At 41.3% G+C, this 27,952-nt stretch overlaps 1 protein-coding gene across 6 annotated transcripts in view; it reads right to left on the bottom strand.

The window, feature by feature from the left end:
• Nucleotides 1-27,952, bottom strand: part of Nfia (nuclear factor I A) — a 561,296-nt gene that overhangs the window by 15,893 nt on the left and 517,451 nt on the right. For 4 of the 6 annotated variants that reach the window (XM_021726814.3, XM_040288754.2, XM_040288756.2 and 1 more), the window contains exon 10: nt 19,553-19,644. The exons of the other annotated variants lie outside the window; for them this stretch is intronic. In XM_021726814.3, coding sequence (XP_021582489.1) covers nt 19,553-19,644 — 92 coding nt within the window. The remainder of the gene's footprint in view (nt 1-19,552; nt 19,645-27,952) is intronic. 6 annotated transcript variants of the gene reach the window in all.

Genomic DNA, 27,952 nt, shown 5'->3' with positions numbered 1-27,952 from the left:
CCCCACACCCCTGGCCCCACACAAAGGTCTTTGCTTCTTCTGTACTTTAACCCTTCTCTGTGCCCTGTCCCTGTCCCTCCCTTTCCTTCCTCCTCCAAGTCTCTCCTGCCCTCCACACCTGTGGCTGAGCTGCCCATGAGAATGAGGGGTGTCCCAAACCGACAGTCCTTCCTGGTCCACTCACGGCAAGGAGAAGGCAGAGAAGGAGAAATGGAGCTGCCAGCCACAGCCACCTCCCTGAGCAGCCGGAAGAGGCTTCCATAGTGAGCCATGGAAGTTAGGCTGGGAGGCGGAACCTGGCAGAACGTGGAGGAAGCTGTAGCACGGCAGTGATCAGATCCATGAGAACAGAGAGTGGGGGACAGTGAGGTGCGACCGAGGGCTGGACTGCCGGGCATGGGTGCTGGACCAACCCCAGCCCAGATCCTGGTGCTGTGGGGCCCAGCACCTCCTGAGACCTCTCTGGTTGTACGACACAGATTCCGTTCCTTTACCTTTCTTCACCTTGCTTTAGATTCTTGGTTGTCTGTGACTCATTCTCAGTGTTAGATGTGTCGCCAACTGGGGTGAAACTGGGCATATCCCTCACTGAGGTTAGAGTGAGCATGACCAAGGGAAAAGTCCGATCATGGGCTCAGAGACCTAAACCCTGCACTAGGGGTCCAATTTAACTTCTCTGCACACCAGGCCTCAGTATCATACCAGTTATACAGCATCTGAGGGAGGAAATAAAATGCAAAATGGCTTTGAAATATTAGCCTAAAATAGAAGTAAGTAGCATCATATGGGAAGCACCACTGTTATCTGGATGGGGGGCTGGAGGTCAGGGTTTCATCTGAGCCACGATTTTTCCGTAGTGCGTCCCTGAAAGCCCAATCCAGGAACTGGTGAACAATGCTTTCCTCCTCCTCCTGAAAATGTGGTAGGATTTAGGTTTTAACAACAAGACTTGTCTTTGTTAAGAAGTGACTTGCAAAACAAACTTACATGGGAGAGATGCAGTTTCAAATGACGGTATTTTTTTTTGTTTTTAATGCTGAAATAGCAAATGCTTTTTATGTTTGAATTTATTTCCTTCTAAATTTGAAGATTAAATTTACAACCAAGCAATATTCATTATTACAAAGAATTAGATTCTTTCTAAGTATCTCCAGGATGTAAGTGGGCGGTATCTCGATGGAGATGGGTGGGTGCAAGGTGAAGTTCTTGCAAACCTGCACCCACAGTCTCTTGAAGGGTCTTACCAGTGATTTGGACACATATGTAACATATGTGATTGGTACAGCCACTTGGCTTTCCTGGAAGGGATTTGCTTCTTGGAGAGAGGTAATATCATTCTAACACAGAAAATTTAATTTATTTTTTACCTTTTTAGTAATGACTTTTGAGATGGAGGAGATCATGCAAGCAAAAATTGTTGAAGACAGATTCAAGAATGTGTTTTCTAAAATCAAGCATACAAGCAAATTTGTTCTCTCTTGGTTTTTGATAAATTCCATTTGGTTAGTGCTCTATCAGTAACTGAGATATAGGAATCCACTCAGAACACACACACACACACACACACACACACACACACACACACACACACACCACAGTGTTAGTGTGGAATAGCCCTACACTTCTACAGTCACTTTATTATCATTTAATAAAACCAATTAGGAATTACATGACAGTCATATGTTTATAAATTCTTCATGATCTTTTCCCCTTGTTAAATGACCATATGGATAGGAGATCCTATTATTTATTTTGCCAGAATGTGGCAGGTTCAAATGATATAGATTCACTTTCATTCTGATTCGGCAATCACAAACATCCTGCAGACATGCCAACTTGTGCTCTTCTAGGAGACAGTTCAATTAAAAAACACTTCGAGATTTTTCTTTTCTGTTAAAGAAGTGAATCATCTGAGCTAAAATATGACTTCCTGTTTGACTGCATCAGCCTTTTTGTATTGTTCTCCAGGAACACGTTTACGAGTTCAAGTTCAGGTTTAAACTAAATAAAACACTCCTCAGGAGTTTATAACTGAGCCTCATTTACATGTGCTCCCTCTGAACTCTGCCGGCGCAGTTTGCCAGTTTCCAAGGCTTGGTGAAGGAATGTTTTACAGTTGGAATCCGGACTGCTTTCTCAGGCATTGCAGACCCCTCAGAGGCTGCGCTGCATGGAGCTCTAGTTGGTATTAAATGTTTCTTCAGATCTACCACAGAGGCAAGCAAAGAGAAAACAGGGCAGGAGCCAACAGAACTGGATCTTCTCAATTTTCCCTGTAAAGCTTTTGAGTTAACATTATACTTAAAAGGTGAGCCATGGATTCTAGAGGTATATTCTAGACTTCCATAGCCAGTGTGATTTCAAGTTTTACTTCAGTTATTTTCATCTCTTCATGGATGTGGCCAATGCACATTTATTTTCTTCAGATGTAAAAACCAGGGTTTGCTAAACTCTTTTTCTGCCTTTAAAATGAAATTGAAAAGAGCTATGAAGAGAAATGCTCCCAGCCCCAAAGCGATTCCATGGTATGTTTACCAAAACCCTCAGAGATTTGTGAGGTCAAAGAGAGCTCAGGATTGTCCAGTTAATAAAGGTGGGCCAGAGAGGAAGAAATGGTTGTTTTGGGTCTAGAAACGGGATAAGCCAAAGGAGGGATTCTGGGCACCCAAAGGGAAGTAATCTGGGTAAAGCTCATTTCCTTGTAGGTTGAGGCTGAGAATCAATCTCATCACTAAGCAAGGGTCCAGAAGTTCAGAGAAGCTAGCCATGGTAATGGAAAGGCAGTAGGAAAAAAAAAAAAAAAAAAAAGACAATGGACTCTGTCTCTCAGCTTCTTTCTGAATCTGAGTTTATCAAGCAAGACTGGATACATCACTGACAAACTGGCCAAGCTAACAGTAATTGTTCCCTTAGGGCAGTGCCTAAGGGGAACCCTGGTTTTTACATCTGAAGCATCTCTTTGTACCAGAGCAGCTCTGCCCTGCACTTGAGCATCCTCCGCCAAGGCCAACCCCTTAGGTTGTAGAGCTCCCAGTTCTCAGGTTCAGCAGCTGCATTCCACAGAGTGATATGAGATGACTTCAATAAATGGCTGGAAAATAAACGCTGCTATGAGGTTCAGAGAAGAGCCACACAGCTGAGGGTGGAAGGGCTCAGAGTCCACGGTGAATCTAGATCTCAGTTTGCACCTCTGTTGAGAAGGGATTAAGACCAACATCCTAGCTTGGTGGTGGAGAGGAGGAAATGAAACAATATATAAAAGTGTTCTATCTTGTGACAAAAATCAGTTCCAGGAGGCCAGAGCTGATGCTTTGTTTTTGAAGTGAAGGGAAGGATTCCTTTCTGCCTTGGGGAAGACAGAAATCTCATCTTTATATGCCAGCTCAGGGACTTTTCTTATCTTAGTATAATAACAGCACAAAGCATACTGGCTCTATGCTGGGATTCGATTCCTTCCCCCCCCCCATCCCCCCCATTCCCTGAACTCAGTCTAGTTCAAAGGCTGAAAACATCCAGGGGTTCTTAAAACCAAATTATAGGCAAATATGCTTCCAAATCAAATCCTTTCTATGAACATGAGGAGTTTCTTCTGTGGAAAAAAACATGAATAAAAGTGGGACTGATTAGATGATGTGCTGAGAAGCAGTGACACTGGATTCTTTTGGGGGCATCAGTTTAGATATGGTGATTGGGCAAAATCAGGACTCACAGCTCTTAGTCTCAGTCTCAGTTTCTCAGTCTTTACCCAGGACCGATTGACCAATCTACAAAAATAAGATAATTTGCAGGTAACATATTCTCTACATTGGTCAAATCCCAAATGTTTTTTTGTTAATATTTCTCTTTCATAAATATTGAAATAATTTTGGTTCATTCTCCACTGCTCTTTGGATCCCTGTCATTAAGGGTTACTGTTAGGAAACAAATCAAGCATAACTGCCAAAATAGTTATTAATAACAAATAATAGCAACAAATAATTTTAACAAATAATAGTAACTATTTTTAAAACAACTCTGGAAAATGGTGGATGGGAGGTGTTTGAAACTCAAATGGTTTGCAGATTTTCCTAAGGATTTAATTTACCCATGTGGATCCTAATTGTTTTGAAGACAAAATAATTTGATATTTGATAGTTCAAAAATGTTCTGCATTTCTTGATGTGTAGGTAGGTAATTCATATCTCATATTATTTAATTTATACTGGATCTTTTGGTAAAACAGTAGTCTCATCCTTCTATAATTTTATTTAAGTAACAGAAGGCACCAAATTTGGAAACATGCTCGATTGATAGAGTTCTCTGGAAGGGAGTGGATGAAGAGAGCAAGCTATTTCTTTGAAGCAAATTAGGAGTGGCCTTCTCTTTCAACCTAGCTTAGAGTTAGCAGGTGGTTAGAATTTCCCATCTTACTCTGGGGCTTAATTCTGTAGTTGGTTCCTATGCAAACCAAGCAGCCAGAAAGGGGTGCAAGGAGATAGTCCACATTTGACAGTATTGACCCCAGGGCTGAGAAGCATTAGTGAATTCCATAAGGAGTTTCATCCAGCAGCTCTTGGTTTACAAAGGTCACTGTGATGCAAAGCCCAGGGGATGAGCCAAGCAAATTGTCTTCCTGGAAGATGGTGGGGCAGGGGAAAGGGCAACCATGATGCTACTAGGAGGGTAGTGTGAAGAGAATCTGGTCCATCTTTAGACTTTGACAGAAAAAAATATTGGGGTAGAGGCCAACTAAGAGATGCAGCATGGCTCTAGCTGAATGGTAATGATGTAACAAAGAGTAGCATTCAGCACTATCCAGATACCAGAGAGAACAATTGACAGATATTAAAATCATTATAAGATGTGAAATTAGATCTCTCACTGCTTCATTATCACTATATTTCATAATATTTGTCTAGAAAGGCACACAAAGCCTATCAGGTTAAATTAATCCTAATGATCAATTTTAGTTTTATTCTAATTAAACAATTTCAATTTAATTAATGCAAGCACAGAAATTAGTCAAAATTACAAATGTAAATGTTGAACTTTAAATCAAAGGTCCTCCCTACTCCCTGGCTCATGCAGAAGCACTTTAAAGTGCTTGCCCATGAAGGTGGATGAGAATTTTAACCTTTGTCTGCACTGTGAAGGACAGGAAAAAAAATGTGCAACCAAAGAGACAGCAGCACAGGCTTCCCTTTCACAAACACACACACATGCGTGCACACACACTCGATACCATGTGGTAGTCTATGCACATCTGAATATCAAGCTTTTGTTCCTCAGGATTCCAAAGCACTGGGATCAGTTTAATGGGTACTGGGCTTTTATAGAAGACTTTTGTAATAGAAATCATGCACTTATTTGGAGGTGCTACTTTAGCAAAGTGATAAGAACTTTATTCCAAAATGCACTAAAAGCAATATCAGAAAGATGACAGGGTCCAGAGCAGATAATCTTTAAGGAAATTACCAGCTTCAGCATACATTATTCTTATAACTTCAAAAAATACTGGCATCTTAAAATGGATTTGAAAATAGTATGGGGTACATGTGTCTGAGTCATCCTATAATGACATTTAAAGAGTCTTTCTCCCCCTTCATAAAAATCCACAGTAGATGGAATCCAGAGCTCTAAAAATATGAGGAAGAAAAAGATCTGGAAAAATGAACTTTTTTTTCCTTTTAGGGCATACAAATCTGAAAGAGAAATACACATTGCTTTCCTTCTTTTTTTTATATTTAAAAAATTTGTACTGGTGAATCATACTGAATACCAGATATGTATTTCTCCCAACTCTTAGTCTTAGAAGAAAATTTTATGTTATCACTGTTATCAATAAGATAGCCACAACTTCTTTTCCCCAGCCTTCATCCATGGTCTTCAGTCTTGTTCTTGATTGTATATGAGAATTATCTGATAGCAATCAAGTCACTATTACTGTTTGGGGACATTAGAGGAGAACAGCAGAGTCATTTAATAATATAGTTGATGAATATAATAATCATCATTAAATTTAGTAATGATAGTGGGATTCTCCTTACCTTTGCTAATGATCATGGACAATTCATTTTTGGACTGCCAGGGGTAGCAATGGTTTCTGAAATATTAACTTCTACCCCATGGGAATGACACTTAGCCCATCACATTTAATTTCTGACCTTCACTGAACAGCATGATCCTAATCCCTTGATTTCATAATCTTAACTAGGAAACATTAAAATATGGATTGACTCCAGTTGGCAGGAATCTTTATGTTCTTTTCACTAAAAAAGCTATAAATTCAATGGCTGACCTTTTATTTCCAGGTCACAAATGACACCCACTCAGTTTTGTCCGTTCACATAGGATTTATGTTAGGGTCTACAGGTATAAGCCATGAAAGTTGAACTTTAATGAAATGTCTTTCAAAGATGTGCACTTAACCAAAAATTTTCCACAAAAAAATTAGCAGGTGGCCTTTTAAAAACAGCTATTATATCCTCAGGTTCACTGCTCACTGCGACTAAATCTATTTTCACTTGTAGTAAGTTTCTCCTAATATCATTTTTCTGGGGTTACAGATTATGTTTGTGTGTGGAAGATAACAATACCTTAGCTCCCAATTTAGGTTTCCAAACTGAAAGATTTCTGAAATGCTTTCTTTACCATCACCATAATTCATCTACCTCCAGCTGAAAAACGTTCCTGTCCTTTTTCACAAAATCAATTGTATTGATGGGAGGCATTCTGGGTTGTCAATCAGGGAAATGTGATTTGATGGGACCCCAAAGCAGCGAGATAAGGACAGGAATAGCAAAACCTGCTCAGGCCCACACCATCAGAGTGAGATCAATGCTTCCCATAATACTCTTCCTGTCATGTAGCACCCTAACTGTCACAATTAATAATGTGGAAGCAGCTGATTAACTTAAGTAAAGTGCTCTCTGCTGTGTAAACACATAAAGATCTATGAGGTGGGGGGGGCGGGGGCAGAAAAGAACAAAATGTCATTTTTATTTTTCATGTGGACACGTTCTCACTTTCCATTCTTCTCTTGTAACAATTACTGTACCCAGCCCCTCTGACAGAGTCAATAAATTGATCTGGGTCTTGATGCAGCAGCAAGACAGACTGATCTGATGCATCATTATCTGCCATAAGAATGGAGGTGGGGCGGGGGTGCACCCAGGTATCAGAGGGCCAAGGGGAGGGAGTCTGGAAAGGTGAGCCAGCATGGCCCTAGGTAGGTAATCAGCGCTTCACGCGGAGCTTCTGGAATAGGCAGTTGCCCACGTGGTGTGTGTTGGTGTGCGTGAGATGGAAAGGGGAGAGAGAGAAAGAAACCGCTGACTTCCACTTGGCTGAAGGATGCAGCCTAAGTGATACGGTATGCACCACTTATTTGGGTCCCTGCGGTATTTCCATCACTCACACTGATCTGCAATTCAATGAGGATCACCACCCCATTAGGGCGATCATGTCAGTTGTATACCTGACAAAATAAACATTCAGAAACTGTGCTCCCAGGTTCAGAGCTTGGTTTTGCACAGGGATTTGTTCACTTCCTCCCTCACCAGGCAGGCATAATGTTTAATTGTTTTTTAATATGAAATTACACACAGAGACTCCCCGTATGCCATTCCTTGGTGTGTTTGTCCTTAAGTGGAGAAACTACTGCTGTTAGTTGAGCTTTAACTTGCTCCTTGGGAGAATGCTAAGCATTACCTTAATAAATAAATATCATTCATTGTGGCTAATGAGAGAATTCCTGGCACAACGTATGGAAAACAGACGTGGGGGATGCAGCAAGAGGAGGCTCAGCTCAAGAAGGGAGTGTTTGGGGGAGGGGCTGGGGTTGTGGCTCAAGTGGTAGCGTGCTTGCCTGGCACTGGGTTCGATCCTCAACACCATATAAAAATAAAATAAAAATATTATGTCCACCTAAAAAAAACTAAAAAATAAATATTAAAAAAAGAAGGGGGTGTCCTTTTCAGATGAACAGTCCCCCGTTTCTTCTCCCCCAGTCATAGGACGCTTGTCTTGAAGATGAAGGAAGCACCTCTTTCTTATCTCCAGTGCTCACATAAGTTTGATTTGAGGAGAAATTAATCAGCAGCACACAATGGCATCCCACATACTAGTACAAGGTGCTGGGGCTTCACTTAAACTCGATTGAACCTTTACACAACTCTAAGTGGAATGCAGAAGTTAATTTATAATTTTAGAAATGTGACATCTGAGGTTCAGAAAGGGTCCAAATGACCTCAAGTTTTTTCAAATTTGGATGTGCCTTGCCTGAAAGCCTATAATTTCTCCACTGGGTCATACCACCCAGGACTTCGTGACCACACACCTTTACTGCTTCTACACCCTGTGAAATCCTACCTCTGGTAAGTGTAACACCGTGCCAGGTTAAGATGTCTTCACATATGGAGATCCTGCTTGTGCCCTGCACCTGTCCTTGGTTCCCACAGAATAAAGTCCACGTGCTTCACCACTGAATACAGGCATGCACATATTCATGGGTGCACCCTGGTCTAACCTTCAGACCCACCACTCAACGTCTGTTGCCATTCATTTAAAACACTGACAAACACATGGAGCAGAGAAGAGTTCTGCAAATGTTCCTTTGCAGGTGCTGTTCCCCAGGGGGAAAGAAAGGGTCCCCCACCAAGTACATCTGTCACCTTGAAAACCAGCTCATGTGCCTTCTCCAGTAGCACACCTTCCACCATCTTAGGGTTCTCCCCAGTTAATGAGCTACTCTTCTCACCCACATATAGATTACACCCGTTCACTGGTCTCCCTTATTGCCCTCACTGTACTTGTTTGCTTTTCTCTCTAGAAGCCTGTGAGCTATGTATGGAGGGAGTGGATTAAACACATCTATGATTCCCCTTCCAGCTTAGTGAGGTGCTAGGAATATAGAAGGTGCTTAATAAATTCTGGCTTCTTCCTCCTTCCTAAGATCAATCACAAAGCTAGCAAGTGGGCAAGATGAGCTAGGAATCTGGTATTCTGACTTCTAATCCCAGTGCTTTTCCCACGTGATCAAGATGACAGGCCCCTATCACAGCCAGTTCCCTTACTAGACCTCTCCAAGGAATTGTCCTTCCATTCCCTAGTCCCATTCCTTCCCCATAACACATATAAGCACAGCCAGGGTCATTGCAAGTGGAAGGGGGACTATGATGACAGGGGCAGATGCTGTGGGCCACAGAACTGGTTTTAAATTTCCCTCAACTGTGGAAGGCCACTGGGGAGGGCAGCCTATGTCGGCCTTGAAGGACAGCACTGTGAGGGCCTGAGGTTGACCTCATTGCATCGTGGCACATCCAGACTCTGGGGAGGAGGCAGGGCGCGAGGGCAAGGAACACAAGGCTGGGACGGCCTGTGTTAACCCAGGTCCCGGCTTTACGCAGGCAGCCAGCCACTTTCACGAGCTCTGGTGATTCATCAGTTAATGTGCACTGCTCCGGGAAAGTGAGAACCAATTAGGAGTGTTAAGTTATTTCATCTCTGCTCTAAGGAAGCACTGTGAGACCTTGGGAGAAATCCTTATGCAAATATTTTTTGGGGAGAAGTGTTCTATGGAGTGTATGTTAAGTGAACCCCACTGGAAGGCAAAAGGTGTTTCCCAAACAGAGAGGCCAACGATCAAAAATGTGCCTACATCCTCAGTCAACAACCAGGACAGTTAACAGGAGGGCAAAAGAAAAGGGGATGTCGAGGGTCACCGAGAAATCACAGGAGGTCATCCCTGAATCTCATTTTAGACAACAGGCCCTGGCCTTGACCCTGTGTGTGTCCCTGGGACCTTCAGGGTCTTAGGCTCATCAGAAGCCCTGGGAAGCCTGTGTCCAAAGGGACCCCCGAGGCTGAGCCTTTCATAAATATAAACCATCTGTCCTTTAGAGCAGGGGACCTTTGGTCAAGCCAGTTGCTTAGGCCCGGGGTTCACAAGCAAGGACTCCAGGGCAAGAGAAGGCCACCTGTGCTCACTGCACCCTCAGGCCAGGCGGCTCCTGTCCTCTGACTCCACTGACTCCAGCTCAGCAACACCAGCCTCTTTTCTTTTGCAAAGGAAGCATCTGGTTCCAAGTCAAAGAAAAGAACCCCAGAACCTGTGGCTGACTGTCGGATCGGCACCAGGAGGGCGCGCAGAGGGCACCCTTTCACAGTGCGCTCTGCCACAGAGCCTCAGTTCTCCAACGCGGCCTTTCCAGCACCCATGTTGACCCAACCTCCTCTCCTGGAACCTGTGTGCACAACAGCCCAGCAATTGTGCCCCCATCTAGGCTGCAAACAAGGCTGAAAAGAGGTAATGCTTCACTCATACACACAAGCCTACATCACCTAGACATGGTGAGCGTGTGGAGGACAGGCACCACGGGAAGACAAGAATTCAGAGAGAAAGGTCAAGTGCAATTGTGGACATTGAAACGTGCATGGAACTCACCATGGGTGGAAAAAAGGGACATGGCAGACCCTGTTAGCCTGCTCATTATCTATTGCCCCTTCTTCCTTGGCAGGATTTTGTTTAGGGAGGAAAGTGTGACCAATATCGGGTAAATGGGTCATGATTTAAGTCAATCAAAATAAACTTGTGCTGCTTTCTCCAAATCCTTTGTAGCTAACAATTAAAATCTGATCTGTTTTTTTTTTTTTTTTTTTTGCCAATGAGACCTAAGTAGAATTTTGTTAGCAGGTTACTGAGGTGGAGTACAGGAGGGCCTTTTTCTTGATATTAGAGGAATAATGGGGTATGATATGGGTATGAGGTCTGGTGCTGCAGCAGCCATTTTGCAATCAGAGGAACCAAGCCTGTGAATGAAAAGATAACATGCTAAGGATGATAGAGCAGAATGTTAGTAAGAGCGTGGGTTCCTGCTGGCATCCTGTAGCAGCTGAAACAGTGCCAATAAGCACTCACAGATTTCTTATTATGTTGGAAAAATAACCTGATTGGTTTAAGCCATACTTAATTGGTTTTTCTCCTAGGAGTTAAATGCTATTATTGTCTTCATTTCATAGATGAGGAAGCTGAATTTTAAAGGAGAATGTACAGAAGATCACTCAGACAAATGGCAATGCGAGGATGTGAAAACAGGTCTACCCTATTCCACAATTCCCTTTTCCCCAATTCCCCTCCAAATGACTTCTTCCCCTGGTCCCCCAAAGAAATCAGACTGTGAGCATCAAGCACATTTCCCTTATGCTCCTGAAACTTCCACACATCAGAAGCATCATCATCAAGATGATCAGAAGGTTAGAAATCTGAACGGGGGACCCTGCAGTCAATACTACGTTTCTGAGTTCCCTGCAAGGCTGTCACCACACTCTGATCTAACTCCTGTCAGTTCTCTACAAGACCCACAGCTTCTTTCTTCTACCTTTCCCCAACTTCATTTTCTCTACCTGCCCCACCATCCATAATCCCAGGACCAGTTGATTGGCCAGATCCCACAGTAGGTCCCTTAATTCTTATACCAGTCATTAATTTGCTTTAGCTAAGAGGTTTCCCCTTCTTCTTCTTCTTCTTCTTCTTTTTTTTTTGGATTATAAACAAAAAGGCTAAAAACCAAACCAAAGCATATGTTCAAAGGTAACAGGATTACAGAAGAACTGAGAGAGAGGGGCTGGGGTGTAGCTCCACGGGAGAACACTTGCCTAGCACGTCTAGAACATTGCTGCCAAATTAAAACTTGAAAAACAAAGGTTCTGTTTATTGAAAGTCTTATTTTAAGAGTGTCTCCTAGCTTGCCAGTGAGTCAGCCACGGGGGCATGTGCAGCACTCAGGTTGGTGTGGGAGACGGGGAAGCTGTAGGCTTTGCTCCTTGGGCAGTAGCAGGAGCGAGGGAAGCAGACTGCATGAGCAGCTCATCCCTGCACAGTGTGGCTCACTGTTCAACCACAAAGATAACCAGGCACCACCTCCACAGAAGTTCCCTTTCCCGTCAGATTCTGGGGGCACTTCTAGCCAGTCCTTACCACTCCCAGAGATGCCAACCCCCTTGGGAAGATTCTTCTTCCTTGGGGTGCATTTAGCTTAAGGGGAGAAGTGCTGCCCTTGGCTGCTGTCAGTACGGAAAGACAGATGTGCCCAACTTCACCAGGTGTTTGGGGTATCTTCAATGCAAACACTCAAAGGGACAATTCACAGGGTTAAGAACTTGAGAGGTTTTGACCTAATTTGCTAGGGGGTTGCTTTAGACAGTAAGTAGGTTCTGCCCATGATGTGCTGGAAAGCTCACAGAAGTCCTTTTCTGACAGGACACATGGAATCAGAAACCAGAAGTGGGTTTGTGTTCTGGCTCTACCACCCCATGGCTATGCGGTCTGCGGAAGCCATTTTTCCTCTTTCAACTTTGCTTCCCCCGCCCTCTCCCTGCATGATGGGGATAACAATCATATTTCTACCCATTAAGGCCAAATGAGAAAATATTCTGTGATCCAGAAAATATCTACTCAATATAATAATTGAAACTAGCACATGTGAAGCCCTGGGTTCACCACACACAGAGACACACAGAAAAAAAAAATTAAAAAAAAAAAGAAGAAGAAACTATCATTCACTGAATGTTTAACAGGTACTAAGTATTTACTTTTTTCTATACTAACAGAATTTAAGTCTCAAAACAAACATATGAGGTGTGTATGTATGTGTGTATGTGTAATAATTGTGTATTTATTGAACACTGTTTCACAGTTAAGAAACTAGGCTAGAAAATTTAAATTACCAAGAAACAAAACAAAACAACAACAAAAAACAAACCAAAACACCACCATCAAAGACAACAAGAAAAATAAAATACACATCATCCTGTTTCTAAGTCATGGAATAAAGCCTCTATCAAGATCTGAAAATAAATCCCGTGTTCTCAGTAGCTGTGCTATTTGGTCTCGGACAGAGGTGAGCTGTTCTCACAGATGCAGACTAATGTCATTAGCAAAGGTCTTTTTCCCAAGAAAGATGAGAGGATAAGTTCAGCCTTGATTTGACAGATGTATGGACTGATAGGAAACTGAGGCAGCTCTTAAAAAAAAAGAATCAAGTTTAGTATCATTGCCACTGGACGCAGGGAGTATTGGGCCTAATTTCAATGGCCGGATTCCTCGATGGAAGAGTCATTCTCAGACCATCTCTTTTTGTTTGTTTGTTTTTGGTATTGGTGATGAAACCCAGAGGTACTCTACCACTGAGCCACACCCCCAGCCCTTTTAAAAATTTGGTTGCTGGAACTTGGGTTCCACCTACCTCAGCCTCCTGAGTTGCTGTCTATCTCAGACCATCTTAAAGAGAAAATGGTCAGTCATCTTTCACAGTAAACAAGAAGGACGCAGATGGGTATTTGGGAAAGAGAGTTTTGGAGACAGACTGGTTCGAGTCTCAGTGACCTTGGTTATCATGGGACAAATTCACTTTTCCAGAACTTAAAAGTTTCCTTATCTGTAAAATGAGCACGGACATGGGCATGGAACCTGGCACACACGGACACTTAATACAGAATACCAACTTGGCCACTAAGGTTTCAAATTTTCTCACAGTTAAGAGCAAATGGGATTGTATCTGCTCCTCCTCTCCAATCCTGGAGGATCTTTCAGCTGTGTGGGCTTGTAACTGAAATGAACAAATTCAATTCTAACTAGATGGTGGGGCTGAATGGGGAAATCTCTAAGGAAATCTGAGTTTCTTGGTTTTGTCCAGCTGATCCTTGCAGATCTGTGTGGTGGTACCTAACCTCCCACAGGAAGGGGGCTTAGGGAGGGTGGGAGACGCAGAGGCTTCAGCTGAGACGTGATCTCAGGTGAGCATGGTGTGGGGGGTGAGGATGTGGCACCCATGGGGCCTTTCTCGCAAAAGAGGGGTGAGAGAGAGTTCCTGGCTGAAATGTCTGCAGTAGAAAAGGATTCTGGTTTTATCTGCTTGGTCCAGAGAAGACACAATTGAACTTATTTCTTTTCTTAGCCTGGACTAACGTTTCATGACTGAATGGCAAGAATTAAAAGCAGGGGATTTAAAAGATATAATGGACAAGAACCATATCAGCAGACCAAACTTAGACAGGGGCAGAAAAAGCTCTCTGAGCTCTTTTGCCCTTTCTGTTCTTTGGAAAGCCTCTTGGGCAAATCCCTGTAGTGTTGGTATCACACTGTACAATTAACAGTGTTGTCAGTACTGTGGTTTCTTTACATCTGTTTCCTTCACTAGGCTCTGCACAACTTGAGGGGAGTTGTGATTCCCTGCATTTTGTAGGTGTTGGGGACACAGTAAGCAATGAATAAACATTAGGTGATTAAAGAAAGGAGTTCCCAGAAGAGTTCTGCAGATCTCCCTAGCTTAGGTTTCAGGTTTGGGGAAACATGGCACATAGAACGGCAACAGAAGGAGATGAACTTCACCTCTCCACCTCCTCACATTCCTTGGGTACCTCTGTCCAAGGTGGTATGATGGGTGCTAGGAGCAACGGGCAAAGCAAAAGGCTGCTACCTGCATAATTTAGCGCTGAGGGGACCTCTCAGATCAGTGGATTCCCAGGACACTGAAGTGTGAGGTTGTTCATACATTTGTAAATTTCAGGAGGCAAAGGCAGTCACAGGACTGGTGAGTCAGGCGGCTACATGATTTATTAAGCAAAGGTTACAGCACCTGTGCCTTTTTGTCAACAAATCAGGCCCATGCCACACGGAGCGATTCTTCTAATAGCCCAAATGGTAATTTGGTTTTAAATAGCATTTCAGATACCACAATTCTGTTGATGCAGAACAGTGATAGATTTGGGTGTTAGGGAGGAAATGCCTGTTTTTAATATTGTTTGCACTCATTTTTCATTTTAAAGAATTAGTCCTCATTGGAGTTCTGCAGGTTAAGCATTTTATTTGAGCATTCTGATTAAAGTAGAACCTGAATCAAAATGAGTTCTTTGCTTGGTCCTCCTGTGTGGGAACTGGTATTTCTGTTTATTACCTGATGATGAAATCCTAACATTTTTTTCTCTAAATAAAAAAAATGTCTCTTCTTAACGGCTCTTGTTTTCAGAGATCAGATTATATTATGGGATGCAATGGGAATGGCCACTGGCTTTCTGTTTGAGACCGTGGCGTGTTCTCTGTTATTGCACCCGATCCCTCGGTGGACAAGGCAGGGTGTATTAATAGTGTCCAAAGTTATAGAAACACTTTCATGGCCATACTCTTTGTGGTGTTAGTATCAACCGTCATGGAGAAAACGGTCGGTTTCTCAGGATTGGTGGTGCTTGGAAGGCCGCAGGGAGGGAGGTAGCTGCCTGTCCTGTTGGTGAGGAGCTTCAACATGGAGGTGGAGGAGGAAGGTGAAAGGCAGTTAAAGAGCAGAGGTGGCGAACAAGCCAGGCAACAAATGGGACAGAGGCCTTGCCAGGGATGCCCCACCCCAGCCAAGGCCAGGGTAAGATGAGCAGTGCCACTGGCAGCAGTGTGACAGGAACGCAGCTCAAGGCAAAGCGAGGGCAGGTGACGCTACCCCAGTGAGGGAGGAATTCTCTGGAGAAAAAAATAAACTGCAAGAGAAGGAGGAGAAAAAATGGCTTTCAATTATCCATGTTATCTTTCCCCACCAATCATTACAGATGATGAATAGGTGCAATAAAAGCCAATATTCAATTTTTCCAATTTACATGGAAAGAAGGCCATAATATATTGTTAAGGGGAAGAAACAGCAGGCTACCGAACAGTGTATATACTAGGATCTCATTTTTGCAATATTATTTGTATGCATAGAAAGGGTTAGAATGGATTTATATAGAAATGATAACAGTAGGACTACAGGTGATTTTTATTATTTTTCTCATCTGTATTTTCCAGAATTAACATGTTTCAGGACTGTAATAAGAAAAACTCACCATTTTTAAACTTTCTTGTAAATCGTTAAGATTCAGTTGATGTGTGCAGAGTAGCCACTCTGTGCCAGGTGTGAGAATTTGCACTTTTCTCAGTCATCAACTGTTTTGCATTATTTCAGACTCTTTAGAGGTAGGGGGACCTTTAGAATTGATCTAATCATTACTTTAAAAAAATGGTGGTGAAATATATCCAAGCTTTACCATCGAGACCATTTTTACGTGTGTGGTTTAGTGGTTTGGGTCACTTTCACACTGCAATGCAGCCATTGCCATCTTATCTCATAAAATGCAAACCCCAGTCTTCAAATGCTAACTCCCCATTCACCCATCCCTCAGCCACTAGCAACTACCACTATACTCACTGTATCTATTAGTTGACCACTTGAGGTACCTCAGGTAAGTAAGACCATAGAGCACATATCTTTTTCTTTTCTTTGTGTGACTGGGGATTGAACCCAGGTCCTTGTGCATGCAAAGCAAGCATTCTGCCAACTGAGCTATGTCCCCAACCCCTAGCATGTATCTTTTTGAGACTGGTTTATTTCTATTGTAAATGAAATAAATGTCTTCAAGATTCACCTTGTGGCGTATGTCAGTATTTCCTTCCTTTTTAAGAATGAATATTATTCCATGTCATATATAAACCATATTTTAATTATCCATTCATCTGTTGATGGAACACTTAGGTTGATTTTATCTTTTCCATACTGTGAATAATGTTGCAAAAAATGTGATTGTACAAATATCTCTTTGAAACATTGCTTTCAATTCTTTTGGGTACATACTAATAATGAGATTTTGATGTGGTTTCAGATATAAAAGCAGAGAACATGCCAGTAGTTTTCCTGAGAATTGAGTGTCAGTCTCTGTTTGAATATCTCCAGGGAAAAGTGCTTCCAAGCTTGTGAGGCAGTGTTGTACAGTGGTGAGAGCATAGGACTTGGAGTCGGATAAAACTGGGTGCAAATTTTTGTTTCGCTACTTATGTCCTTGGGAAAATCAACAATCTCTTGAAGAAGAGGTTTCCATATATTTATATATATATAAAAATATAAAGTGGAGGTAATCTATCCTATTGGGTGGCTATAAAGATTTGTTGGATAGTGAACCTAAAACATTTAGTACACAGAAAATGATCAGTAAATATAACATACAATCAAATACACTTGTTCTTAAGAAAGGCCTTAATATTAACTAAAAGCCTGCTTACAATGTCTCTGCACTAAGTTCCCCCTTATAGGGGGGGAAAAAAAACAGTACAGAATATGTCTTACATAGAATGATGCTTTAGGCATTTTAAGAGCTCTCCGCTGGGAACTGGTCTTTGGGAGAAAGAAAGGCCATTTTGTCTTGCATCTCTTTATGGACTAAAGTGAAGAATACCTCTTCTGCATTTAGAAAGCTCAAGTATCTCCAATTTTTACTGCTCCAGAGTTAGGAAGATAAATTTTGCTTTCCCAGAAAACTCCCCTGTGTTTCAATTAATAAAAATTTCGTGCCTTCTAACAAAAGTATCAGTACAGCAAAAACACAGCATGCCTAGGAAATTACTAATCTGCAGGTCATGTTCAAATTTTGTTTTTAAAAATTCCTGTGAAAAAGAGTTCCTTCTTGGAACTAATGTCCTCCTGAAAGGTAGCTTGTATTTACTATTTTATTATTTCTCTATACACAAGTATCTAACACTAAATAGTTCCAAAAAATAGTTTCTTTTTTTAAAAAAAGTGTTAATACATCTTAAAAATTAAAATATGTAGAGCACACAATTTTTACCGCAAGACGTATCGTATCTATATCTATGGGAAAATGACCATTCCATTAGCATAATATCTTATAAGACATTTGGGAATGTCTTTCTTCAAGCCAAATGTGGCAGGTGTCACTGTGGTAAGAAGCATTTAAGCTATTGTCCTCCTGAAGCCAAATATTTAACGGAAACCAAAAAATTCAGCCAGATGCCAATATTGGGTCTCTATGATATCATTCATCCAGATGCGTGGAAAATCTGGATTTTTAAGAATTGAATTTTTGTGGTCAGCATCACACAGACTCAGTCTCAGGGTTAAATAAGGCATTTGAGAAACAAAGTGATATTGGAATATATCACATTTTAATTAGAAATAAATTGAATGGAACAAAGGATACTACTTCAGTGCTGTGAATCAAAGTGTATATAAAAGTTACTATGTAAAATATAGACAGGACATTTCAAAGCTGTATTTTTAGGGTTTTTAATGAAGTAACCTGAATACACTAATGCTCTGAGAAAAGGAAGTATTCATCCAACAGAGAGTCACTGGCCACAATTCTTCACCTCTCCTGCACTTGAAAACACATAGCCAATAGCACTAAGTCAAAGTATGTTCTATTTTAAAAAGTTTTCAAGGTAAACATTTAACTTCAAATTCACCAGGAAAACATTTGAGTATTTGAAGGTTTGGGGAGGTAAGCAAATAACTGAAAGAGTTTTATGGGAGGTACCGAATAGGAGACTTTAATCCCAGAAACCATGTGCAAGCCAGTATCGGAAGAAACAACAGAGGCGGGAAATTCAAGCGTTAACCTCCCCCACTTCCTCCAGCTCTCCCTTTTGGCTGGTGCTATACTTCCATGGGCCTGCTTAGATGGAAGGAGGGCTTCAGAGGCCATGAAGTTGAATCTGTTCTGTTGACACAACGATAAACCAAAGTCCTATAGACAGGGAGCAAATGGACCCAGAAAGGCAAATCTATTATGGTCATAAGCACCTGGCTATAATTTTGCAAACAGATGAACAGTTACAAATTAGGCATCTGGGGCTCACATACCCAGGCACATGCACAAAATTGCTCAGATAATATTTCAAACACCACATGAAGAGCCTTACAGAGACAATACTTTCCTTGAGTCAGCTATGATAATATATGGTCACATTCTAATTAGGAAATCAGTGTAGCTTCTTTTTAAAACTTGAATCTAATTATATTTCACAAAACTACAAACATGTCCTGGAACTCAAAAATGACCATTGCTTCCAAATTCACAGCAGCCATTCCAAAACTTTTTAAAAGGAATTCTTCACTTTTACCTGTACCACTCCCAAACACACCTGTCTACTGACAGACAAACTCTGGACCTCATGCACATGCCTCTCTCAATTGCTTCCCTCCAGAATGACACTATGTCCTCCCTGCCCCGCTCCCTGCACCCCAGGGCCAGCAGCCACTATTCCAAACGCTAATTTCTGGACCAACACCAGCAACTTCATATGGCTCATCAAGCCTGTCTCCTCTTTCATTTAGAAAGCTTGCCAGGTTCCTGGGGACCCTATACTGAATACAGAGGAATGGCTGGTCCCCCTACTTCCAGCATGCACTCGGATGTCTCTGCAACCAGATTCTGTAGAGCCCACTTCTGTCTGCTTGCATTTAGAGAGCCATGAATTCTTTGATGGGGGCGGGGGGGGGGGCACCGGCAAGGGCCGTCATGGCACTGACACCCTCCTCTTGTACACCCTGAATACCACAAGCGAAACCTGCAGGCACATTTTCTAGGATTCCTGAGAACACAGGGAACCATGGCTGGAGGGCTGGGAGGGGTGGGGTTAGAGGGAGAGGGGCTGAAGTGGGGCTGGGACGTGCAGCCCGGTGTGCCAGAAGACAAGTTAAAATGCACCTGATGAATAATACAAGCTGCACCACATACAGAAAAGATGAGAGCGGCCCACCTGTGTCTGTTGAGGGATATTTACAAAGCTTGGATCCCGTGGTCCAACACTGACGAATCGGTTTGCGGGGGAGGTGCTGGGTGTCGAGTAGGCTGTGAAGGGAAGGGACACATGCGTTCAGGAAGCAGCACGAGATTGCACACACAAACAACACCAAAACACACAGTCTCGAGCCTAGGCAGCTGATTAACAAGAAATGTGCGAACGCTGTAGCTAGCATAGGGCTCCGGCTAGCGAGGGCATTTTAGACAGTCTAAAGGGTGGTGGGGGACTGGCTCCCAATGCCTGCTGGGGTTCATCAATGTCAAATCAGTGCTTGCATGAGCTGTTCTCTCCTTCCATCTATGCATTAGAACACATAGGACATTTGCCAGGTATTCTTTCTACATTAAACACAAGCTCTGGGGTTAGAAGGAGATACCCTGATCTTTAGAGCACAGGGAGAAAGAAATTAGGGAGGAAAGGGAGGAACACAGTTCATTTACAGACTTTCTTTCCATGCTGTTACACTCTTGAATGTCATCAACTGGTTCTGGGCCTTTACACGGAAGAGAAGTCCTTATAGGAGGAACTGGTGGGTTCTCCAGGAGGAAGGTGGAAAACCATTTGGACCAAGTTGCCCTTATAGGCCCAGTGGAGTATCTGGAATATTTATGATGCCCAAAATGTGCTTAAAATCTTCACATTGGTTGTCTTCCCTTCCTAGATGCCTTCTGTCAGGCACAAATTGTCTGACCTGGTATAACTGAAGATAGCCCACAGGGACCTCAGGTGCCACACTTCATTCTGCTATCCTTTCCACAAAGGATACATGAGAGTTTTCTTGTTGGATGGTATGTTTATACTTAAGAGTGTCTCTAGTGAGTGGCTTTGGTGTCTCAGCTCATAAATCTGAAGGTACATTTTATTTTCTGGTGTCCTGTAATTCACTTTTTATACCACAAACTGCAAGGATTTATTTCAAATGCTTTGTCTAGTCTAGAATCTCTAGACGATTGCTTAAAATAATTCCAGAATTCTTAACAAATATTTATGAAAGGCTTATATTTTTTTTGGTACTACTGCTAGTACACACATCTAAAAGACAAAAAGGATTTAGACTTTCTAACAACACAGACTTCCGTCCTTATTGACATGATCTGCTTCTCTTACTTTAATTTTCTGTTTCCCAGAAAACTGCTCATAACTTCTTGTTCCCCTTGTTAAACACATCAAGGGATAAAATTCCCACAAATGTGATCCAACTTCCATGGGTCATCTTTGTTAAGAGCTAAGCCATCCAAATAGATCCGTGACGGTCACATGGACATGGCTGTGGTGGTGTTAAACTGGACAAAGGAGCATAAGGGACCTCTGATGTGTACTGTAGGAAACTTTCTGTTGTGACAGTATTTGTCTTAGGAAGATTTATCTAGTAGTGACTTTGTATTACATGATCTAAATGTACCGTGTTTGGTGAATCTACTGGGGCCCTCCCACCTTATCCTATATGTCACACTAGTGTAAACAGAGTTGAAATAGCTCTGCCATTCTATAGGTGTCCCTCTCTCACTGGTATGGGAGAAATTTCATTTTTGAAAAGCTCAGTAGAACACTCTAAAAAGACCCTGACTTTGCTTCGATGCACTTTAAGAAACATCAGCAAAGTTTTACATTGAAGGTGATGGACCATAACCTCCCAGTAGTGTATTCACCCGCTGCTAGAGCACAAAGGGGATGAAGGACAGATGAGGAGGAAGCCAGTAGGTGACATGACCTGTCAAACCTGTTAGTGGTTAGAGAAAAGGTGCTCTTTTTCAGACATGAGTAGATAGGTAGGGTGAAAATGTATGAAAAGCAATGCAGGGTGTGCTGAAGAACCAAGGCTGAGTGATTGATTACAGATGCTGAAATGGGAGCCCCCAGTTGGATGGTATTGGTCAAACAGCATGCCTGAGCTGGCTGCTTACTCTAGGCATAGCAGAATTTCCTGTGATATTTTTGCCACACTGGTGACATCATAAATGAGTATGCCTATGGATCCCAGCATACACTCCATTTGACGGGGTGGGGACATTCTTTTATGAAGACAGATCTCTGTTGACCATAGCAAGCTTACTAAAGCTGGAGAGGTATTTGTACTGCACCTCACTATCTACTTTTTATTGACCCCAATTTCATCATTTGAAAAAAGGTTCAGCATATAAATAATTTAACTACCCAGGATCATGATGATGCTAAGTAAGTATTTTCTTTTCTTCAATCATGGTACACAACTTGCAGTCTTGGTTTCAGAACATCCCAGAAAGCCTCTAACTCTTGAAGACCACTAAAGCTACTCCAAAGGTTATTCTGGTTATTAAAAAAGACAGCAGTGGCTGGGTGCATGCCTATGATCCTAGTGGCTTGGGAGGCTGAGGCAGGAGGATTGCAAGATCAAAGCCAGCCTCAGCAACTTAGCAAGGCCTGAAGCACAAGACTCTGTCTCAAAATAAAAAATAAAAAGGGCTGGGGATGTGGCTCAGTGGTTAAGTGCTCCTAGGTTCAATCCCTGGAACAAAACAAAACCAAAAAACCAAAACAAAAGAGCAGTGGTGAGAGAGGTGGCAGTATTTGCATTTTTTAAAACAGGGATATGACAACTACAAAGATCTGGGAAACTTGGGTACCTAAGTCATAGATTAATGCCTTGGAAAATTTACTCTGTAGAAAGTGAACTTCTGGGAGTAATCAGGGACATAGGGAAAACAAGGGAAGGAAGGAAGAAATTCTGACTCATCTTCCATTACGATAGTGACAGCAGGCAGGGTGGCTCACCTCTAACAGGATGTAGATCCAGAAAGACATGCCATAAATTGAATCTGATTTTCTCAAAGAAACTGTGGAATTAGGGAGTTACAGTATAGAACAAAACCTCAATTCAAACTTTTTACTAAAACAACCACATACACCTTAGTGAATTGATTCTACATACATGGTTAAGAGCTTCCGACATGAATATAATATCAAGGAAAGGCGACAATGTAGCAACTAATTATTTACAATTGTGTTTACTAGGATAGTATGTCATTTTCAAATCCTTCTTAATTGTAATTCTTGCCCTATTTATAAGAGCAATAATCAAATGTTGCAGGAAGACCTGCAAGAAATCATGAGATCTGAAAAATATACATACTTTTTTTTTGAGATGTCTGTAGACATTTTTGAGAATTTTGGAGGAGAGATTTAGGGGCAATTGACAACTTTTTGGTAAAGTAAACAGAGAAATAAGTTTGGCCATATAATCTCATTGTAAAAGTCCTCATGGCAAACATGAGTGTTAGAAATCAAATCATTGGGCTGGGGTTTCAGCTCAGTGGTAGAGGGCTTGCCTATCACATGTGAGGCATTGGTTCAATCCTCAGCACTACATATAAACAAACATAATGAAGGCCCATTGACAATTAAAAATATTTTTTAAAAAAGAAATCAAATTGTTGATTATTTGGCTGCCTCTAAAATAGAAAGTATTTTTAGCAGCAATTTTACCTACATTTATAATTTCCTATGACCCATTTTCCTAACAGCATGAAAGAACATCCCTATAAGAAGATTCTACCAGCTTTTATATTAGCACTAATATAATCATATTCTCTCATCCCCCCCTCTCATATAGTTCTACACATTATCCAAGAGTCTTAGTTTGGCCTTAAGCACAATAGTAAATATAAAAATCCCAAACTAGAATTTGATACCATGTTCAGAAAAATCACACTCTTCTGTGTTACCCCTTTTGCATGCATTGCTAATCCAGGAAGATCATTTGGGGAAATGGTTCAAGAACAACTCTCCATAAGCTCTAAAGAGTTCTACAGGGCCTCTGAGGGTACTGAGATCTGTCTCCAGGGAGGGACATGGTGGGGTAGAGAGGGAGAGTAGGGGAGGTCCCTGAAGCACTGTTCCTTAAAACTCTGCAGGTGGACACATTGACTGCCCGTTAGCCAAACAGAACTCCAATTGTTATTCTCAGTGTGCTGGTTTCTTTTTTCTGTTTTTTTTTTTTTTGTCTGAATAAGAAGGAATAAGGTTGGGATTAGATAAAGAGAATGAAGTGAATACAGGGGAATAGGAAAGACAGTAGAATTAATTGGATGTAAATTTCCTATGTTCATCTAGAATACATGGCCAGTGTAACTCCACACCATGTACACTCACAAGAATGGGATCCTAACTAGAATAAGTTATACTCCATGTATGAATAATATGCCATAATATACTCTACTGTCATGATATCTAAAATGAACAATGATTAAAAAAGAAGGAATAAGGAAAGTATATGGATAAAGAAAATCACAATATTTCCAGTTGAATTAGTGTTGAGTCTGTAATAGTCTTCACTCAACAGTCATACCTGGTCATGTCATTAAAAACTTGGTCAATGCATTTTGTTAACAAAAACAAATTTGGTGGAAAGGTACTAGGTATTGAACTTGGAGATGATTTACTACTGAAATACATTCCTAGTCCTTTTAATTTTCTTATATTTTGACAAGAGTCTTGATAAGTTGCTGAGGCTAGCCTTCAATTTGAGATCCTCCTGCCTCAGTCTTCTGGGGCACTGGGATTACAGGCGTGCACTACCATGCCTGGCAGTCAGTGTGTTGTGAATGGACATGCCTAGCAGTTTTCCATTTTTGGAAAAAAATATGACTAAAGAAAAAGATATTAAGATATTAAAATATTTGTAGCCTTGTCAATTGATGTTTTCTATTTAATGAAATCACCCAAATCTGGTAAACTAGAATCTGGGAGTCTGCATTGCTTGTTTTGAAAATAGGCAGTTTGAAAGGTCTCGTTTAGCAATCACCAAAACATGTGGAACCAAGGCAGGCAGAAAAGAGAGAAAAATCTAGGTTTCTATGCAGAGGATAACAAAAGAAGAGTTGCCCTTTGAATGAAGACCACTCCATGGGTCCTCTCTCAGGCTGCCCTGAGAGGCTGAGTGGAGGTAGCAACTTCCGCCACAGGCAGCAGGGTGGGGTGGGGGTATGAGCGCAGAGAGAGGCACCTGGGCAGAAATACAAGAGACCAGGTGAGCTCTGAGAGTCTGGATTTACTTCAGACTGGAGAAGTGATGACGTCCCCTAGACCCTGGTGGGCTGGCCTAGTCATTGATGCCAAGAAGAATGAGAAATTTGTCTTATTTTATCAAAGACTCCAACTCCATGGAAGTAGTGAGCCACTCTCTTCTTCATTCCCTCAGACTCCATAAGTGCATCAGAGTGACATGTTACTACACTCACGTGTTCTTTCTTGTTTGCCGAAAGACCCGTATGCCAGCACTTGTCATATGCCAGCCTCTGCTCTGAGCATTACCGAGGTGCGGAGGTGACTAAGATACACTGCTGTCCTCAGAATGTTAGAGCCTACTGGGGAGACGCAAGTACAGAAAATGAGAATATGAGTGTCTCAAAGTAATATAAATGAAAATCTGTGAGGTGCTTAAATCTGTGAGGTGTTAAAATTTGATAGCAAAGTGATAGCCAGCAGGAGGAACAGAACGGGCTTTGTAGAAGAGATGGAGCTGGCTTTGAGACAGCTGTAAGGGAGGAGGGGCTGACACGCTCCCAGGAATTGGAGGTCACAGAGGAGGCAGCACCAGTAAGGGAGCAAGGCAGGGAAGGGGCTTCGATGGCTAGGGAAAGAAGGAAAGATGGGACCTGCGAATTACGTTTCACCAAACAGTAAGGGAAGGCAAAATTTTAAGGACCATAAAATTTAAGATTCCAACACCAAGGAAGCAGTGAGCATCCATTCTCTTATCAAGAGAGTGATGATAAATATCAGAGGCCTGAATATTTGAAATAAGAGCAGGGAGAAGAGGCCTGCTGAATTTAAGAGGAAGAAATAATTCATAAAGCAAGCAAAGACAGCAAATTTGGATTCTAAGCACCCAGACACCCTCCTATCCACGTTCTCCTTCTGATCTTATACAACAACACACGTTTCATGTGTTCCCTGTCTTCAAAAACCCACAGGGGGTCACCCTCCAAAAATAACTAGCCAAAATTCGATTTCACTCAAAATAGATTTTGCTCCCCGCCCAGGAATGTGCTAGTCAAAAGTCATCAAAACAAGTTCAGGAACACAGACTTAAAGAGAATCCTGTGTATCCAAACTGCAGCCTTATTAAAGGCTCATTGGTGACACTTGACAGTGAAGGGAACATGTGTGGAGAGCATGTTTCAGTCTCAGACTTCGAGACGACTAAATACCTAATTGAAATGATATCCCAAATCTTTAGCTGCACTGTCATGCTCTTTTTTGGGGGGTGGGGAGTGGGGAGTGGGGGGAGGCCTATGAGAAAATTTTCATTTCTCAAAACTAAAAACAAAAAAAAAATGGAGAAACTGTTAGAAAATAGATTAGCTAAATTTCGGAAGGAAACCACTACAAACCAACTCATTTAGGGACTTGAACAGCACTATTTCCTGCAAGGTCACAAAAGAATGCTGGAGAATACTTGAGCATTTTTCCTTCAAAGAGCTCTGTCGGTATTGACTAGCTTACAAGGCCTGGGTTCACATTATCGATGTCATTATATAGCTAGGGAATCACACATGCTAAAGCCTGAGAAAGCATAGCCTTTGAGGAGCCTTTTGAAAACACATCTTTGGCTTACACACAAACCAGTACCCAGAGATTCAGAAATCATGTGATGGAGTGGAGGCTGTGGTGTTCTCCTCCAGATGTTTGGAATCCAGAAGATAACCACATCAAGTTTTTGTTATTTTGATCACATCTGTGCAGTCAGTTACCTCATTCTATTATCTCTGCAAATCTTTAGCCTTTACAAACAAGTTACTGACAACAACAAAGAAACACAGGCCTTAGGGCATGGAATTAAAGCCTCCTTATCGCTAGTAAATTATTATAGATCCACATACCCACAAGCTTCCTTCCTGAAGAGCTAATGAATCCTAACTTTAATATATTAGCATTACTTAACATGAGATGATAACAATTTGCATGGAGTTCACAAGAATCCTGAGAAGAATCAATTCAGCCAGGTGGCTGGACTCTGCTAGCATTTCTACCTGTATTAAGGATTCTCAGAGAAGTGGGACTCAAGCTATATATCATGATTTGGGGTAAAATGGAGAAAGGGAGGTACAAGACATTTCATTTCATTGTATGCACACCAAGAGAAGGGACCAAAGCAACTTTTAAACTGGAGACGCTTTGACCTTGTTATTAATATCTGTGCACTAAGGAGGGACTTCACAGTGAGGGTTTCACATACACACTCTATTCAGACTGCCTATAATGTTCTGTTTTCATATTAATTTTTAGAGGATAAAAATACAGCTTTGTTTCTTTCTATTTCAATTTATTTCTGATGGCTAATCTAAATCCTATAACTGTCATTTATTTTTATGAGTATGTTGTCTGTTGTTTCAATTGATAGAACATATTTATTGATCAGAAGCAAGCACATAAATAAGTGGGCACAGGTGAAAGTTATATTAAGTAGCCACAGGGAAGAGACCCTGGATTCAGCTAGGGTTTGCTAAAAAAAGAAATTCAGATCAATATATTGGCTCGCTCTTTCTTGAAAGGCTTCTGCAGCCTCCCAAAAGGCAGTGTAACTCTGGAAACTTACTTCTGGGAATTTATCCTCAATAAGCACTAAAAATATAGATAAAGATTTATGCTCAAGATGTTCATTACAGCATTACTTATAAGAGCAACAAATGAGAAACAACTTATAAGTTAATGCTTCATCCATACATTGGAATACTTTGCAGCCATTAATAATGTTTCAAAGTAATAGTTAATGACATTACAACATGTTTATAATATGAAATAAAATCACTTTACAAAAAATATATACATACACATACACATACACACATATTCAATATCACAATCAATTATGATTAAAGCATATACAGAAAATGATTAGAAAATATGCATGATAAGTCATTGGAAGAGTGGAATTATGGATGATTTAAAAATATCTTCTAATCTTAAAATAATCATAAAGAAATCTGAAAGTCTCAAATTTTATATGTGTGTATACATATATATATGTATACACACACACACACACACACACACACACATACATATGCAGTGAGATGTAGTCAATAGAAAATAAATTTGAGAACCAGAAAATCTTGGATTGAATCTGTTTGCTCTCTTACTGGTTAAGCCAGTTAACCTCTCTGAACCTCTCTATGCAAAGAGTTTGGCATAATAAACATTATTTACTCCAATTTTCCTAGCCCTTTACCTCTCCATGAATGTTTAACAGACTACCCTATCTGTGGGAGCAGTGCAGAAGCTTCTTTGACAAGATGAGAAACCCCTGAATTTCCCTATGCTTTGTATTAAAAAAAATGAAAAAATGTGAAAATCATTCTTTTGGAGATTATTGAT

The sequence above is a fragment of the Ictidomys tridecemlineatus genome, chromosome 11 (assembly GCF_052094955.1).
Source record: "Ictidomys tridecemlineatus isolate mIctTri1 chromosome 11, mIctTri1.hap1, whole genome shotgun sequence".
Taxonomy (NCBI): domain Eukaryota; kingdom Metazoa; phylum Chordata; class Mammalia; order Rodentia; family Sciuridae; genus Ictidomys; species Ictidomys tridecemlineatus.
Note: the sequence above shows the minus strand (reverse complement) of the source record. Positions and strands in the feature narration are given on the sequence as shown.